At 46.3% G+C, this 17,196-nt stretch overlaps 1 protein-coding gene across 1 annotated transcript; it reads left to right on the forward strand.

Moving 5' to 3' along the window:
- The first annotated feature begins 16,018 nt into the window (after nt 1–16,018).
- Nucleotides 16,019–16,573, forward strand: LOC134508930 (interferon kappa-like). The gene has a single exon (XM_063321146.1). It carries the CDS (start codon nt 16,019–16,021, stop codon nt 16,571–16,573), a length of 555 nt encoding a protein of 184 aa, XP_063177216.1.
- The last annotated feature ends 623 nt before the right edge of the window (nt 16,574–17,196 follow it).

The raw sequence follows: 17,196 nt of genomic DNA on the forward strand, positions 1-17,196 counted from the left end.
GAAAAGATAAGGGCAGAGAAGTCTCTCCAACCCAGCAGAGTTTCGCTGGTTTCCTTTTTCCTCCCCTATGTTTCCCTCGGGCAAAGCTTGCCCTGAGCATGGTCTGTCCTTCTCTTCCACTTGACACGCGCCGAGGAAGGAGGCTCAGGAATTTACTTCAGCCGTGTGCGCTGCTCTCTCCAGCTCAGCTGAAGCAATTTTATACCTGTTGGGCTTGTCTGGACATGACTTCGAAAAACAGAGTATCTCAGATATGAAAAATAGAGCTTTTAATATTATAGGAAAATAAGACATGTTAAAGGTGTCATGGACGCAGGTGGCAGCACTCGCTCCTCTGCAGAGAAAGGTGCAGATCCAGCACTCAGGAAAGGATTTTGAAAGTGTGCTACAGTAACGTGTAAGGTCTTACACAAAGAAAGGAAAAGATTCATCATTAGAGAGGCTGCTTTTGGAGTTACATCTCTGTTGGTTTTATACCTGAAGATGTAGGATTTAGAGCACTCCTTCCCAAGAAAAAAAAATCACCCACCACCCTGGATTACCACCTTGCAATCAAACTCTCACAAATCATCCTTTATGCCAGGTTTCATGGACCAGGGTTTGGAGCAATAGATTTTAGCATGCGAGACTGCGTGAGTGGGCTGCCCAGGTGCTGCTGGCCTTGCATATGACTATATGCCCTTCCCAGTTTTTAACTCAGCCATTAATTAGTAAACGTGTGACTGTAACCATATATGTGAGACTAAAGACTGTTGTACAAATGCTAATTTACATGGCAATTTCTATGATTTTGCTTTTTATTCTGTTAAATGAAAATAGAATTGCAGATACTGTAAATATGCTAAAGCTCACTAATACTGAAACACTGGAAAAATGCTATGTCCATATATTTCAGGGCTTCAGATTAGATACCCCAATCTCACCTTGCCAAATGCACAAAACACAGCCAAAGATATGAGGTGCCCCATCAAAGGACAGGTTTCAGCTCTATCGAACTAGCAGCTTCCTTGTAACAAGTGAAAACAGGGTATCTGCACTTCATCTAGTGAATGGGATCTTGTAAATCTTGGCCTTTATTTATTTCCAGTTTCATCAAGCATGGGCTTTTTTTAAAAACGTTAAAAAATACAAGAAGAAAAAAAGCACCTATATCAGAACAAAAAGTTATTTTCAGTCTAAAACAACAAGTGGTTACTTCATGCCCAAAAATGCCAAACTACCGTGTACGAACTCATGAACCCAAAATTCTTGTGTTTTGGATCAGCACATTGCTTTCTCTGTAGCCTTTTACTGTCTTGACTTAATCTGGGAAAAAGAAAAAATATCTAGATCCTTTTTCATCACATGCTACATGTCACTCCAAGTACCTGAAACTCCAAAGAATGATAGAATCGTAGAATGATTTGGGTTGGAAGGGACTTTTAAAAGCCATCTAGTCCAATCCTCTACAATGAGCAGAGACATCTTCAACTAGACCAGGTTACTCAGAGCCCCATCAACCTGACCTTGAACACTTCCAGGGATGGAGCACCCATGACCTCTCTGGGAAACCTGTTCCAGTGTCTCATCGTAAAAAATGTCTTCCATAATGTCCAATCTAAATCTACCCTCTTTTAGTTTAAAACCATTACCCCCTGTCTATTGCTACAGGCCCTACTAAAAAGTCTGTCCCCATCTTTCTTATAAGCCTCCTTTAAGTACTGAAAGGCCACAATAAGAGAAGGCTAGAGCCTTCTCTTCTTCAGACGGAACAACCCCAACTCTCTCAGTCTGTCCTCATTGGAGAGATGCTGCAGCTCTCTGATCATTTTTGTGGCCATCCTCTGGACTTGTTCAAACAGATCCATGTCTTTCTTGTGCTGAGGGCTCCAAAGCTGGATGCAGTACCCCAGGTGGGGTCTCACCAGAGCAGGGCAGAGCAGAGGGGCAGAATCACCTCCCTCAACCTGCTGACAACACTTCTTTTGATGCATCCCAGCATACTGTTGGCCTTCTGGCCTGCGAGAACATTATTGGTTCATGTCCAGTTTTTCCATTCACCAGTACCCCTAAATCTTTCTCAGGAGGGTTGCTCTCAATCCCTTCATCCCCCAGCCTGTAGTGTTCAATCCCAAGGTTCTCAATCCCTTCATCCCCCAGCCCCAACCCAGGTGCAGGATGCTGCACTTGGCCCTATTGAACCTCACAAGCTTCACACGGGCCAGCTTTCTCAAGCTTGTCCAGGTCCCTCTGGATGGCATCTCATCCCTCAGGCATGTCAATTGCAGCACTCAGTTTGGTGTCATCTGCAAACTTGCTGAGGGTGCACTCAATCCCACTGTCTTTGTCATTGATGAAGACATAAAACATTACTGGTCCCAATATGGATCCCTGAGGGACACCACTTGTCACTGATCTCCATGTGGAGACCATTGAGCCATTGACCACTAACTCTCTGGATGCAACCATTCAGACAATTCCTCATCCACTGAACTGTCTATTCATCAAAACCATATCTCTCCAATTTAGAGGGAAGGATGTTGTGAAAGACCATGTCAAAGGCCTTACAGAAGTCCAGATAGGTGATATCCATAGAAGAGGACTAAACTGAAATAGACATATTTTGCATGGTGGCTGCATTTGTAACCCAGACTAAGAATATCTGGGCTTATTGCTGAGATGTGGTGGGACTGACTAAGTGCCACAACAGTTGGATACAAGCCCTTCAGGAGAGACAGGCGGAGGAGACAAGAACAGGGGCTGCCCTCTGTCTGAAGGAGTAGCTCGTCTATATGAGCGTCCTATATGGGACAGTGAGAATTCGCAAGTGCGGGTCAGAGGAGAGACCACTAACTGTGGTGGTGGGGTGATCACTGATCATGGTGAGAAAAAGGACAAAATCTTTGAAAAATTAAGAGAAGTTGTAGTGTTACAGGAACTCTCACTCAGAGGGATATCCCTGACACCTCCCGGAATGGCAACATGGCTGGATGCAAGCCACCTAGCAGATATTCTGGAGGATGTCGAGGGTAATTTCTTGTTATACAGGTACTGGATGGGCCAACCAGGGCTGAATCACAGCAGATGATGCACAGCTGGATCTGCTGTTCACTGACAAGGAACAACTGATTGGGGATGGGGTAATCAGTCGCTGATTTTGATGTAGTGGAGGTTGAGTTCCTGAGGCAGGGGAGGGTAGCAGGAGAGTGGCTGAACACAGACCCTGGGCTTTAGGAGAGCAGACTGACACCCAGAGACACACGCATGGCTCCTGCCTAGGACCCTGTGCCCAAGCCTGCCCTCCCCTGGTGCTGGGGCAGGAGGTTCCCCAGCACCTCTGCGTCAGAGTGGGCAGCCTGCCTGGGGAAGACTGGGGTGCAGCACAGACCCTGGGGCTGGCTGGCCCACAGGGCAGATGCTGCTGCTGCTGCTTTCCAGCCTGCAAGGACACCCATCTCTCCCACAGAGAGAAGAGCCTTCTAGGCTTTCTCTCTCTGTGCCTTTCTTTGCTTTTCTCCTCCCAGCACCAGAAAAGTCCTGTCACTTTGCACTTCTCTCTTGGCAGGAGATGGATTCAACCACCGAGGAAGACCTGGAGGAGCGTGGCTCTGCTGTGACGGATGGTGGCATGAGTCAGCTGCCACAGGCAGGGCTGGAGGAGGCAGTAGAATGCTCCCAGTGCCCTTCTGCCTGAGAGGCATCAAGGACACAGCCTACGTGGACTTCTGCCTCCACCGATTCTCCTTTGCCTGCAACAGGGAGTGGGCTGGAGGGAGAGCTCGGTGCCCGCACTGCAGGGAGCATTTCAACCTGCTCCTGCACTTGGTGCAAGTGGACGACCACTATGAGGAGTATGTGGTTCCCTCATCCAGCAGGCACTGTAAGGAACACTTTCCAACACTGTCTCAGCAGCACCAGAAAGCCAAGGGAAGAATTTCTTGGGGTGTATGATGAATTCGTTTAACATAATTGATTAACTTGTTGGTTTGCTGCAAGAGGAGATCTGTCCCTTATGATCTCCCAGACTACCAGTTCCAAGCACCAGCCCGGGGCTGTCCAAGCCCTTTGAGCACCTGCCAGGTTGCGCGTCCCAAAGACCTGCACATCACCCAGCTGCCATGGACACAGATCATGCTGACAACTCCAGCCCTGATGGGTCCTCCTGCTGATGACTCTGCACCCAGACATCCCTGGTTGTTCTCCAGTCACAGCAGTCTCAGCCTTTCCCTCTACAACAGCAACCAGATGCCTCCAGCCCAAGACCCCATGGCTGTGCCTGGCAGGCAGGCAGCCCTCGCTCTGCTCTTCTGGGTATGTGCTGGCTGGCTAGCAACACCTGTCCCAGAAGAATGAGGCCCTCTTGCCAATGTGCACGCCTTGGCTCTATCTCTGTCAAGCTCCCCTATGGGAGAGGACCCCCACATTGTGTTGGGGATGAATTCAGAATAATTGGAGAGCAAGTGACTTGTTAAGGCCATAAGAGAAGATGAGATAGTGTGAGACTGTTAAGTTTACTACTATTATTTTATTAGTAGTATCAGTACTGTTAGTATTACTAATAGCACTTTATATTATAATTATTATATTTAATAAGTAGATACCTAATTAATACCTGATCTACCTAAGCAGAACTGTGCTGTCATGTGTATGTTTGTTGGGATGATTATAAAGAACCATGACATTAAATTGGTGTAGTCAGTAGGATCCCTCTGGCAAACCACTTCAGCTTACCAGTAAGAGTGTTTAGCATGGCTCATGAGGTGAAATAACACTAGCAAGTGATAAGATCATTACTACTGGGACCATTGCCACGAGATAAATGTGTAGAGTATGTGGTATGTGGAAAGATTTAGGGCAAAAGTTTTTAAAGGAGGTATATGATAATGTATGCTAGGGTTACTGAATGGGTAGAGGGAAACTGAATTGACCCTATAGCAATTTGGTCAGGTTTAAAAGGTGGAAAAATTGGAAAAAATTGAAGAAAGGAAAAGGCAAATCAGGATTACATTGGTTACTTGATAGACAGGTTAAGAGACAAGCAAGGTAAAATCTCTTTCCTAGAAGGTGAGAAAAAAAGCCTTACCCAAAGGAATGTAACCTATAAATCTGGAAATGGTCAACTGGAAGGACAAACTACTAGAACTTAGAAAGTAAATTGCTACCTCAAATCATTACCAAAGCTCAGCAGTGATGATGGTCACTCAAAAAAACACTCCTGAAGAGAAAATAGGTCATGGCAGCTCTGGTCATTGTTTTCTGTACAGGAGAAACCCAGTCTGGGGCCACTTCTGAGAGGCTGGGGAATCTCAGCTGAGTGGCTCATTCCTCCCCCAGGTACACAGGGAGTATTAGCCACACATGACTCATGAACACTCATACCCTTGCTTGATTTCCATGTCAGGGTTTGGGGAGCTGGGACAAGGATGGCTCTGGATGCAAAGGATGCTGAGACAGCCTGCAGGGCCACTATCTGCCTCTACAGGCCACCATGGCCTCCGTGTTATGGACATGTGCCACACTTGGCCAAGGCAGGACACCTTGTAACAGCTTTCACTGTGTATTTTTGGTCATTTCTTCTGGTTCCTCATGTGGAGCAACTAAACATACTGTCTTGTTGCTACTGTCTGTACAATGAATAACATGTTAGTCTTCTTTTTCTGAGCAGCAGAATAAGGCAGTCGGCACTGTTTGTGTTCATGTGAGTGCTCTGTGTTTGTCTGTGTTACCTGTGTGTCTGGCCATGTGTTGTACACACATGCTCGACGTACATGTGTCTGCTGGGAGCACTAGTAGCTGGACCTGGGGACATGGAGCTGCTGCAGCCTCACCTCTCTTGGGCTTCCGGATCCATTCTGATTCCCCCAACTGACGGTTTCTCTTGAAATCTGATGGGTTTTGTAGTCCTTCCTCAGTTAGCTTCTGCATGTCAAAATCAATCTTTCATGAACCACCATACACATAAGAGTAGACCATAAATGCAAATCAATATCTCTTCCTTAGAGGGGATAGCTACAGTTTCTTTGAACAAACTGAATGTTTCTTACTTTATCTTTGTTTTATCATCTAAACAGTTATTAATAAATTCCTATCATTCATAACAAACTACCAAGAGCAAAAGTCCCTGTCTGTCTCATGTCTATCTTCAGATTCCTACTGTTCTTTCCAAATTGTGTATCTCAACTAATTTTGGTTTCAGTAGTACATCTTTGGGCAGTATACCAGGTTTACTGCAGTCACTATCACTGGGATCTGCTAATCAGGGCTGCCAGCCACTCATCCATGCAGATATCCTACTTTGCAGGCATAATATACATGATACAGCCTGTTGAAAGGGCCATTTCTGTATCAGTTGCCAAAACATCCCCAACAAATACACGAACACCAGGCGCGCTCTATCGCTTCCTGCCTCTGCTGCATTTATAAAGCAGCATGCAAGAATTTACCAGCAGACTCATCATCTGTGCCTGGGTCAGCATAGTCTCACAATGAGGTAATAAACCAGGCCAAAAGGGAGTAGAAAGGCTCACCCACAACTGTGGCGTCCCTAGTGTTATTTTTGAGCCGCAACGGCTCTGCAGAAGCATCACCCAGCAGAAACCTGTAGCAGCTGTATCCAAATGTCCAGATCCTGCTACAGTGATGCTGCACTGCCACAACGATATTGCATCCTTTTTTAATACTACTCTCTTTAAGCAGGGTAAAGAAAGAAGGAAGAATAAACAGCGCAAACAGTAAAGGCATAACATCCCTCTGTAACTTCAACACTGTTAAGGAAGCTTATTTGATTAGCTCCATCAGAGATTTCATGCAACCTGCTTAGCTTCATCACATCTCTTCAGTTCTCAGCTCACAGATCATCAGGGCAGCAGATTTTCGGCAAGATTTCCCATTCCAAAACTGGGACACAGTATTTCCAAAAGCAAAAGTCTCCACAAAGTAACCAGCACCCTCTTGTGTTCGTGGTGAGCAGAGGCCATGGGCTTGGTGTGCTGTCAGGCTGTATTTCAGCCAGTATCGTATAGCTTTGCTGCTTCTTCCAGAGCTGGAGAACAAGTCATTGCTCTGCCCCAGCTGGGCACACAGAACTCTGAACAGACATTGAGTACACATGTTCAGAAGAACAAGAAGAACAGCCATCATGGTGAACACACTCATTAAGAGATCCATGTATGACTAATTCACCATGATGCAAAAGACTTTGATAGAATTTCTGGCCTGGCACTGTCTCCTGATTGCTATCAAAAATAACGAAAGCATCTAAAACCAACATTGCAGGGGTTTATTAAGCTGTGCCAGTGATGGACTCCACGCTACCAGGGAAAGAGACACCTCTGTCACAGTAGAGAAACAGGACTGGACACATTCCCTGCTCAAAGGAATAAACAGTATGTCCCTGTGCCTGGACCCAAATCAGCCAAAGCCCCCACTGGAGGGGGTGAGACTGTAGTGCAGCTGACTGTCTCACAGAGCCCGCAGAAACACCACAACAAAGGCTGGTTTTGACAAGATTGGTGAAGTTTTGATAATTCTTCCTGAAACGGAATGGCCTTTGTTGGGGGAAAGCAGGGATGGGAAAGGGGATTTCAGGTTTTTTTGGTAGCACAACCCTTCTTTTTATCCTTTATTCTGCTAGATGGGGGTAGAAATTCTTGAAATGGTCATGGAATTCTTTATATATATTAAAAAATATATAAAAAATAGAAAATACATTTCCAATTCTCTCTCTCTCAAAAAAACCCCACCAAAACCAAAACCAAAACTAAATAAACAAACAAACAAAAACAAAAACAAAAAACCACAACCAACCAACCAAAACCCCCCAAAATCCCACAAACCCTAAAGAAAGTAGAATTTCCTTGTTGGAACAAAGGACAAAGCAATAGACGCATCTCAGATGAGGAAACCTGTGCTGCTCAGCATAACTTGCTTTCATTAAGTCTTTTTATACTCAGCTTGAGAGAATTTATTGGCATTAAACCTTTTGTGTTCCTGATATATGTTCTTAGATGTAGGTCCATCTGAATTTCAGTACTACAACTCCAACTCTGAAATGGTTAAGTACAGCCTTCATGAGAATATAGCTAATAGTTCAGCTGTGCAATAAACTGAAATAAGAGATAGTCATGATCATCAGCTCTTCCATGTGATTTCCCCCACCCAGGATCCTTCTCCCATTCACTTCATTGGCAGTTCTCACTTAATGAATAATTATTCAGCTCTTTCTTTTCTTTTTTCCTGGTATCCAGTATATGGCCCTACCCTTTACACCAGTCACAAATAGTAGATAAATAGGCATTTGTTTACCTTTCCTAATTTCCAACAGAATCTTCAGTGCACTCTAATGGCTTTAATTATCTCTGGAAAGCTAGAGAGAAGCGCCTGTTGAAATATACTGTTCCCTGATCAAGCTGCTGTGCCTTACTTGCTTACTTCTGAGTGTCTGTACAAGTGTTCGGCAACAGGCTTTCAGAGAACTTTGCAGTATGGGTGACGCACTAAACTGTCTTGACATGAAGTTCACCTGTTCACTTTCTTTGGTGTAGAAGTGAGCAAAAATAATTTGTGATTGCTTCTTCTTTTCTTTTCTTTCCCTACAGAGAAGTGGTCCAGGGGGTTGGTTATGGATTTGGAATCCAGCCCATAAGCAATTCTGGTACTGTGGCTTTATTTTGCTCAGACAAGTTTTAAGGGAAAGGTGTTGGGTCCCTCACTTCAGAATACTTTTGTATGTGCATACAAGGTGCCATGTAATGCAGAAAAAATAATAGTCCTTCACAGTTTAACAATGGAGTTCAAAGGGAGAATTGTTCAACTTTCACTCTCCTTGCAGTATCAGGGTTATCTGAACTCTGGAAGTGTTTCAGTATTCTACAGGGTGTGGAGAATTTATATGATGATGCTAATATATCCTCCTTTGACTACCTTTGAGTCCTCAGGGAAACCAAATTTCTGCTAGCATTTACAGAGCAGACTTTGGTCTTGGAATGACCCCTACATGTTGCTTTGCTTGTGCCTACATATAATGCTGAAGACAAAAATGGATTTTTTTTTTGTTGTCCTATTTTATTGTGTTTTTACTAGCTAACAGTTATAATTTGTGATTTATCTTCAATGGAGTCAAGGTGTTTTTCCGGATGAGCCTAGGGCAGCAGTTCCCCTTGTGCTGTGACATGCATACATGACTTAATCTGGGAAAAAGAAAAAAATATCTAGATCCTTTTTCATCATATGCTACGTGTCACTCTGTGGCCACCCTTTTGAAAGGGGCTGGTCTGTCCACTTTCTGCCAGCAGCTGACCTGCAGAATTGGTGCTTCTCAGCCTGCAAGTGGAAATGGCCTCTTATGGGGCTCTGTCCTGGTCCCTGAGCACTGGTAACTCTGGGACTCCCTCTTTTTCAGGAAAGAGATCACCCAGAGGAGGAGCAGACTCCTTATGATCCTGTGCCTCACCTTGATAGCCACTTTTGGTGAGTGTTCACCCGCTGCTTGTGGTAGCATGGACACGCAAGGTACAAGCTTCAGCGTAAGGGAGAGGCGCTGGAATGCCCATGGGGACCTTCCAGTCTCCTACTTCTGCAGCTGAGGGAGCTGCCTACACGCAGATCCCAGCCAGCCCAAGGGCCACTGCAGACGCACACAGTGTTAGGAAGTGCAGCCAGTAGGACCCTTTTTGACAGAAGTCCCTCCTCTTCTGCAGCTTTCCTTTGTGGACAGGCTGTGCAGAAGCTGCCGGGGCGCAAGGGAATCACTTGCTCAGGCTGCAAGCCCATGAGGGGAAGATGTATGTACTTCCAGCCTGGCTGGCGTGATCGGGGCATGTGTGAGGGAGAGGCAGATGGGCAGCTGCAGCTGGAGAGAACAGCCTGTGCGGCTGTGAAGGGGAGGCTGGAGAAGGTCTTTCTCTTAATGGAAATGAGTACCAGGTTGGAAGCCCATGCTGGGGACAGGCCCAGCTCCTGCGCTGCTGTGCCACCACTGCTCTGGTAACTCAGAGGTATGCTGGAGAAGCGGAGATGCTGAGAGCCAGGGCCAGAGCTGGGCATTGCTTGGGAAGCAGAGCCCAGCTGAAGTGGGGCTTCTTGGCAGTGCCATACAAGGGGAGGGACGGAGAGGTGGCTCTCTCACAGCCAGTTCATGGAGCCAGGTATTAGTGCTCGCTGCAACAGGGAGAAAACCTCTCAGCAACCCTTTTACCACCCTGGTGTGGCAGGAGACAGTGTGACTCCAGGGATCATTAGAAACGCTAGTAAAATAACTCTCTCTTGGTGATGTGAGTTACAGCTGGTGTCTACTGCAGGACCTCACTGACCATGTGGATGCTGTGGGCAAAGGAGGTGCCACAGGTGAGTAACTGGTGTTGGGGGACAGGAAAGTCCTGCAGAGGAGCACTGCTGATGGTGGTTGGCTAAATTGATGAATAACCTGTCTCCAGCCCATGACCCAAAGAAGCAGCAGCAGCTTCTGCTGTGCCTTCCTAGAGCCACCGGCTCTGGAAAGTCTTGGAAGCTCTGGGACTCAACAGAGAGCCTTTCCTTTTCAGGTGGAGCTGCAGTAGCCTGTGGTCAAGCTGAAGTCTGCACGGTAAAGAGCCTTGTCCTGGCCCACAGATCATTTGGTGGGGTAGTGGGACCTGGCCTCGTGCTCTTTGCACTCCCATGTTTAGCAGCCAGGGCTCATGCCTTTCCTCCTCTCCTCAACTTTTGCGAAAGCCAGAGATGAAGGGAAGCACTGGCAAAGCAGGGAAAGAAAAGAGGGCTTGAGCACCTGTGTGTTGGCTCATCTCCAAGCTTGGAGGCTCTGGGAGGGGCTGAGCAGCTCCTTGACAAGATCTGCTTTCCCGGCGTCTGCAGGAATTTGGTCACTCTGGGGGGGCAACAAGCCCAGGAGGTTAAACCGTTAAGGAAGGTGGTGGCTCACCTGGCTGCAGAGATGAGCCGTGTGAAGAAGGTGATCCTGCGCTTTGGGAAAGAGGGCTGCGATAAGTGGGGCCTCACACAGGGTGCTTTCCTGGGGCTGCTGGTGGGGTTTTCCTCCTCACTGCAGCCACCCATCCCTTACCAGGGGTTGCTGGCTTCTCCGCTATAATGCCCCTTCCCCTGGTCAAGTTTAACTGGGCTATGTCTGGCAGTGGAGGACTGCTGAAATCCTTCTCCCGGTGTGCTGGGGCCTCTGGTAGGTCTGGCCTGGCCCCAGAGAGCAGTGAGACACAAGTGCCGTCCCAGGAATGTCTGGCCCTGGCAGGGCTGAGCCCATCTGTGGGCTGAGCTAGGCAGCATGGAGGTGCAGACAAGGCTGTGTGGCCCAGACCCAAGACCACACTATGGCTGTGGACACAAATGCTCTTGCCGAGCCCTGGCTCTTCTCATCTGAAGGCTTTGGGCCTGGCAGCTGTTTGGACAAGGCTTGTCCTGCGCTTTCTGACATGGGCTCCTTCCTCTGCTCTGTGCCAGGACTCCGTGGTCACACTGAATGGTGGGCTGATATGGTCATCTCCCATTTTCATTTCTGTCTTTCCCAGGAACTTAAGGACATGAGAATGGCAATGTCTGCGATGCCTTTGGAAGAGAACATCCAGATGTCTGCCTGGGTTCTGAAAAGCGCAGGTGTGGATGCGGGCAGGCAGGTCTCATTGCGCTGGGCTCCTGTTTAGCACTCCCAAAAGGGGGCTGTGCTGCAGACTGCTCTCCGCGGCAGGGGGAGAGGAGAGGAAATCACAGGGCTGTGGCTTATGGGCTCACCCCAGTCCTGCCCTCGGCCCCTCACAGGTGACCCTCATGTGCCCCTGCCAGCATTTCTGTGCTCTCCCTCTCTGCTGAGCTTTCCTGGGCCTGAAAGTGGTCGGGTTGTCCTTCACTGTCCATGCAGCGGGGCCTCAGCTTGGGCCCCCTGCCCTTTCCACAGGGGCTTGCAATCCCCCAGGGCCCGCAGACCTTCTCTTTGTGCGGCTGTCACAGAGACACTATCACTGGGCACGGGAATCCCCTTCTTGCCTGTGTCACCTCCAAGGGCACGTGGCTGGGCGCAGGACTGGCAGGCAGCCTTAGGAATACCCTAGAGCCACCGGGCCCTCCGAGCCCGGCGCCTCTGACAGTCAGCTGGTCTCTTCTCCCTTCAGGGGTCACCATCAGCCTGGAGATATCGCCCAGGAGCTACGAATGGCCCCACAGCGTGTTCTGGTTCCTTTGTGATCTGAACCCTCTGGTTACTTTTGTGCAGGTATGGTGTTGCAGAGGATCACAAAATCAAATTTAGACAGGTGATTAAATAAACTTCTTTCCAACCAAAGACTGTTCAGCAGAGAACCAACTGGAAATGAGGTAAGTTAAAATCGTTCAACACTCCTTTGCTTCAGAAGGTATGAGGAAATTAATACTGCACAACTTCAGAATTCATAAGCTTTAGAAATGATGATCCAAAATGTGAATAATCACTCACCTCTAAGATGAGGGCTCTCACTCTGTACAGGAGATGAACCATGGAATGACGTCCCAGCCCACGGGGAGGGTCCCTTACTGCAGACGCACTGCTCTGAGAAGGACCATCTCAAAATGGCTCTCCCAAGGGCCCTGTTTATACCCTGTTTGAGTCTGATCTGTGGTCATGTGTGGCCATGTATGGTCATGTAGCCCACCAGTGCCTGAAGAGCCCAACTTCCTCACTTTTGGCCTGAAATGCATACATGCTGACCATGCCTGTGTGGGTGCAACAAGAGCTGTGTTGGGAAGTTTTTTCACAGGCTTTTTTATCAGCTCTTTGTTGGGGCTTTCTTGGTGTGGGTGCATCTACCACATATGGTAGCAGAAGTCACCAGTGCTGGTTTTGTTCCCCCTGGTAAAGTAAGGGACAGAGACCGAGCCCCACGTGGGCAGGCAGTGGCAGGGAGGACACCCAGCACCTCGCCCCAGCAGCAGGACTTCCCCTGGGCTCCATTTCCCCCCGAGCCAGCAAGCCTCAGGTTTCCACGGGGGCCCGGCCCGCTCGCTGAGGCCGGGCGTTTGCTCTGCAGAGGCACAGGGGTGCTGGGTGGCAGAAGGCAAGGAGACAGAAGCTGTCCCCTCGGCCAGGGCGGGAGCCGTGCCTCCTGGAGCACGGGCCAGGCTGGCAGAAGAAGGCGTGCGGGGCCTCCTGCCGCTGCTCACGCTCCAGGAGTGACGGGTTTTTTCGCCGTGTTTTCTTTGCAGAATACGCTTCCCAGAGCCTTTCAGTTTATCCGACTTGTCATACAGAGCAACTGGGGACGGTCTGGCTACGCCTGGATTTATCGAGTGCAGGTGACTGGGAGGATAACAGGATCACTGCCATCGGCCAGGCACAAGACCTTCTGCGGTCAAAACAAAAAATGAAAAACCAAAAAAACCCACCCCTTAGCCGTGGAATGTGTCTGTTAGTCCGGAGCAGAGTGATGTGGCTTCACAGGCCCTCTCCAAGGCCACATGGTGTCTTGGCAGAGCAGGGAACCCAGGCGGGCCTGAGAGGGGCTTGGAGACCTGGGCGGGGGGTGTTGGACCCACGGCCCAGGAGGAACTCCCTGCACAGCCAGGGAGACACTGCTCTGCGGGCTTGAGAGGCGCAAGAACTGCTGGGGCTGGCTGTGTCTGGCATGGTGGGCAGTGTCCACCAGGCTTGCGGTCCATGCACTGGGGCGGCAGCCCCGCATCAGAACCTACCGCCAGGAGCAGCCGGAACCGCAGGGGGGTCCTGGCTCAGCTCTCACCCCGCCCCCCATGCCCGTAGCCAGAAACAGGGAGATTGGTGTCCTGGTTCAAGGTAAAACAGAAATAATTTTCTGTTCAGTAATTTTACTTTCCAGCTAAGCCTCTTCTAAAGTACTGAACTCTCTGAAATTAACAGCATATTGTCCAGACACTGTCTGCTTACAGAAACTGATAAGAACTGATTATCTGAAACTTATACCAAGGAATGGTATGCAGAGAGGGTCTCGCTTGTACTTATCGCTGTAACACCCAAGGTCAGCTCACTTCGTTATTGGCCTGTTGGAGGGTCGGAAGTGGGAGAGCACAGAGGGGTCCCACCTGCAGGGAGGAGCAGACAGGACAGGTGACCCAGAACTGACCGACAGGGTGTTCCAGCCCATCTGCGTTGTGCTCGGTATAAAAGCTGAGGGATCAAAGGGGTCAGCGCTTTTTCTTCAATGGCTGGCATCCAAGGAAGGCTCTGTCTGTTCATCTGCCTTTGATCCCGATCCCTGCATTCCCAAATCCAGATCAAGAACCCAGTTCCCGTCTGCCACTGTATCCCATCTAGGGAATTTTGCAAGAGGAAAGAAAAACTTTTGTGTGTCTGAATGACACACAAAATGTGAAGATGTTTACCTGTTTAAATCTGTAGAAGGATTAAGCTCATATAATGATTATAGTTTGGAAAAAAAAATGCTTGTGTATAATTTATGGAAATAGCTGTAGCAGTATTTAATATTTTTCCTGAACTAAATAGATTTTTTTTATTGATTTCATGATGATTGTAGTATGTTATGTGTTTACCTTCTACAGCTGTGTTTTTGCAAAAGTGATGCATCCCCATGGCCATTTTGTATGTAACACAATAATGCACTTCAGGCCAGTTTTTCCAAAGTAATAAATATTCCCACTAAATGAAGACTTGGTCCTGTGTTGTGCATTTTATATACCGGTCTGATTGTTCTTATTCTTTTTACTTAGTACAGTCACAGGTGATAAGGGATTCATTTTTTTTCCTCACACTGACACTACATCCAATCCAAGGTTGCTTAAGCAACATCAGGGCATCCAAGGAGTTTGCTCATGTGAATAATTGTGCTTATCTTAATTTATGACTTTTTAAAGCCTCCCAAATACCTATGTGCTGAAAACAAAGAGTGTCACAGAGTGACTACCAAACTGGGAGTGAAGCCAACCACACAGCAATGGGTGCAACAACAGAATGAAAATACAGAGCCAGGTCTCAGGCTAAAAAAACAGTTTACCTGACCTCTTCATCAAGACATAATCACCTGCAGAGAATTGCCTTTGCAATGACATATGTTTGCACAGGACACTGGGGAGACAGCAAAACGATAGTTTAAGACTAGCTTTCATCAAAATAAAATCAAAGGCAGGAGCCAGATTTCCCAGAGTACTGTGAGAGTCCTAACCTCCTCTATTACATAGAGCAAATGGCTGAATTTTAGAGTATTTTTTGTCTTGTCTGTTCATTCTCTTCTCATTTAACATCAGAATTCAAACCTGTGCACTACTGGCATTGATATTAATTATTGCTCAGTTACTCATTTTGTCCAAGTATCCAACCTGTTCCCATGTAAGTATTTGTATTCGCATGGCAATTACAGTCTCTAAGTGAGATCAAGGCCTCATTTAACTTGCAGTGTGTATGTATTAAAATACACATAGGTCTATTAATGCACATACACATTTTATGTATATATATACACACACATGCATATTCTAACGATATGATATCTGTCCTTTGAGTCTAAGTGGTCAAGAGAAAACAAGGTGAGGAGAAAGAAAATATTTTCCCTAAATAAAAATAGGTAAAGAAAGCTTAACTGTATTTTGGAAGTATAAATCATACTGAGGAGACAGGATGGCAGTAGTATTCAGCAGGTCCCTGACCCATCACTGACAGCGTTATTTTATTTCAACGTGTTCTTCCACTGTTAAAATATTAAGAAACTAAGGATCTTTCTGTAACTTTTTCTTTTAAATTCTCATTATACTTCCTATAAAATTTTTTGAGGGAGAGGGGATAGATAATCTAAGATACACATAACATTCTAATATCCAGTTGAAATAAAAAGAAAATTGCCCAAAAAAAGACAATGAAGTCATAAAGCAGAAAATGAAAGTGGTAAGTGTCAAAAGCATACACAAGGGGGAAAACCTTAAAAACCAAAAAATGATGAAAGAAAACTTCTCCTACAGAAGAATGAAATTTCAAGATTTTGAAGAAACAGGAGCCTACAAATGATCTGCAAGCATCCCAGCCTGTCTCTCAGAATTTATACACCGGGAAGGAGGAACGTGAGAGCTTATCTTTATCATGAATGCTTTTGGCTTGCTACTAATTGGCCTCATACTGTTGTGCACCACTACCACCTCCAGCCTTCAGTGTAATCACCTTCCTTTACAGCAAAGAAAAGTGATTGAGAACAGCCTGCGACTTTTGGACAAAATGGGCAAAAAGTTTCCTGAACAATGTCTAAGAGAGAAAATGTCCTTCAGATTTCCTGAGCAGGTTCTAAAGCCCAGACAGAAAGAGACTGTCAAAATGGCCATTGAAGAAATCTTCCAACACATCTTCTATATCTTTAGCAAAAATATGACTCTGGCTGCTTGGGATGGGACAGCTTTAGAACAATTCCAAAATGGACTTTATCAGCAAATTGAGCAATTGGAGGCATGTGTAATCAAGAAGAAAACCCACTATTTTTGGAGTAAAGAAGTCAACAGGCTGAAACTGAAAAAGTACTTCCAAAAAATAGACTGTTTTCTTAAAGACAAACAACACAACCTGTGCTCCTGGGAGATCAGCCGTGCAGAAATGAGGAGATGTCTTCAATTGATTGATAAAGTCATAAGGAGGCTTAACAACTAAGGTACAAAGATTTTGACCTGACGTAACTTAGCTTTAAAAATATTTATAATTATTATTTGTTCTATCATCTATCTTGTGGCAGTGCTTCTAGTTAATTATGATCATATTTAAATAATTATGTTGCTGAAATTTATTTTTGCAAATATAATGCATTATTCAATGTAAGTAAATTTTTCCCTTGGTAAGCAGATATGACTTTTCAGTGAGGGTTATTCCATTGGAAGGGATTGTAACCTTATGATAAACAGTGTCATTCTATGGTGTTTTTGGCTGAGAAAATGTGCTGTTGCTTTCCATCTCTATTTCATCTACATATAGAGAATCATATATTTGTGAATGGACTACACATCTCTCACCCTACAGGAATTGCTAGATTTGTACTGATTGAGTCTGCATGAGAAATAAAGTACCATATTGTTTATTTAAGAGGTCCTGCCTTAGGTTGAGACCATTCATTATACTTTCAAAGCTTGTAAGCTCTTTTCCAAGCATTTTTTTTTTTTTTTACATTTGAGTCATTCTAATATTCCGTTTTTTCAAAGAGGTAAAGTAATTCTAGAGGGATTTGTCTACATAGGATATTGTTTGCAGTAGCTATGGCTTCTCCAATAATTTCTCAATTG

Source organism: Chroicocephalus ridibundus, chromosome Z (genome assembly GCF_963924245.1).
Source record: "Chroicocephalus ridibundus chromosome Z, bChrRid1.1, whole genome shotgun sequence".
In the NCBI taxonomy this organism is placed as follows: domain Eukaryota; kingdom Metazoa; phylum Chordata; class Aves; order Charadriiformes; family Laridae; genus Chroicocephalus; species Chroicocephalus ridibundus.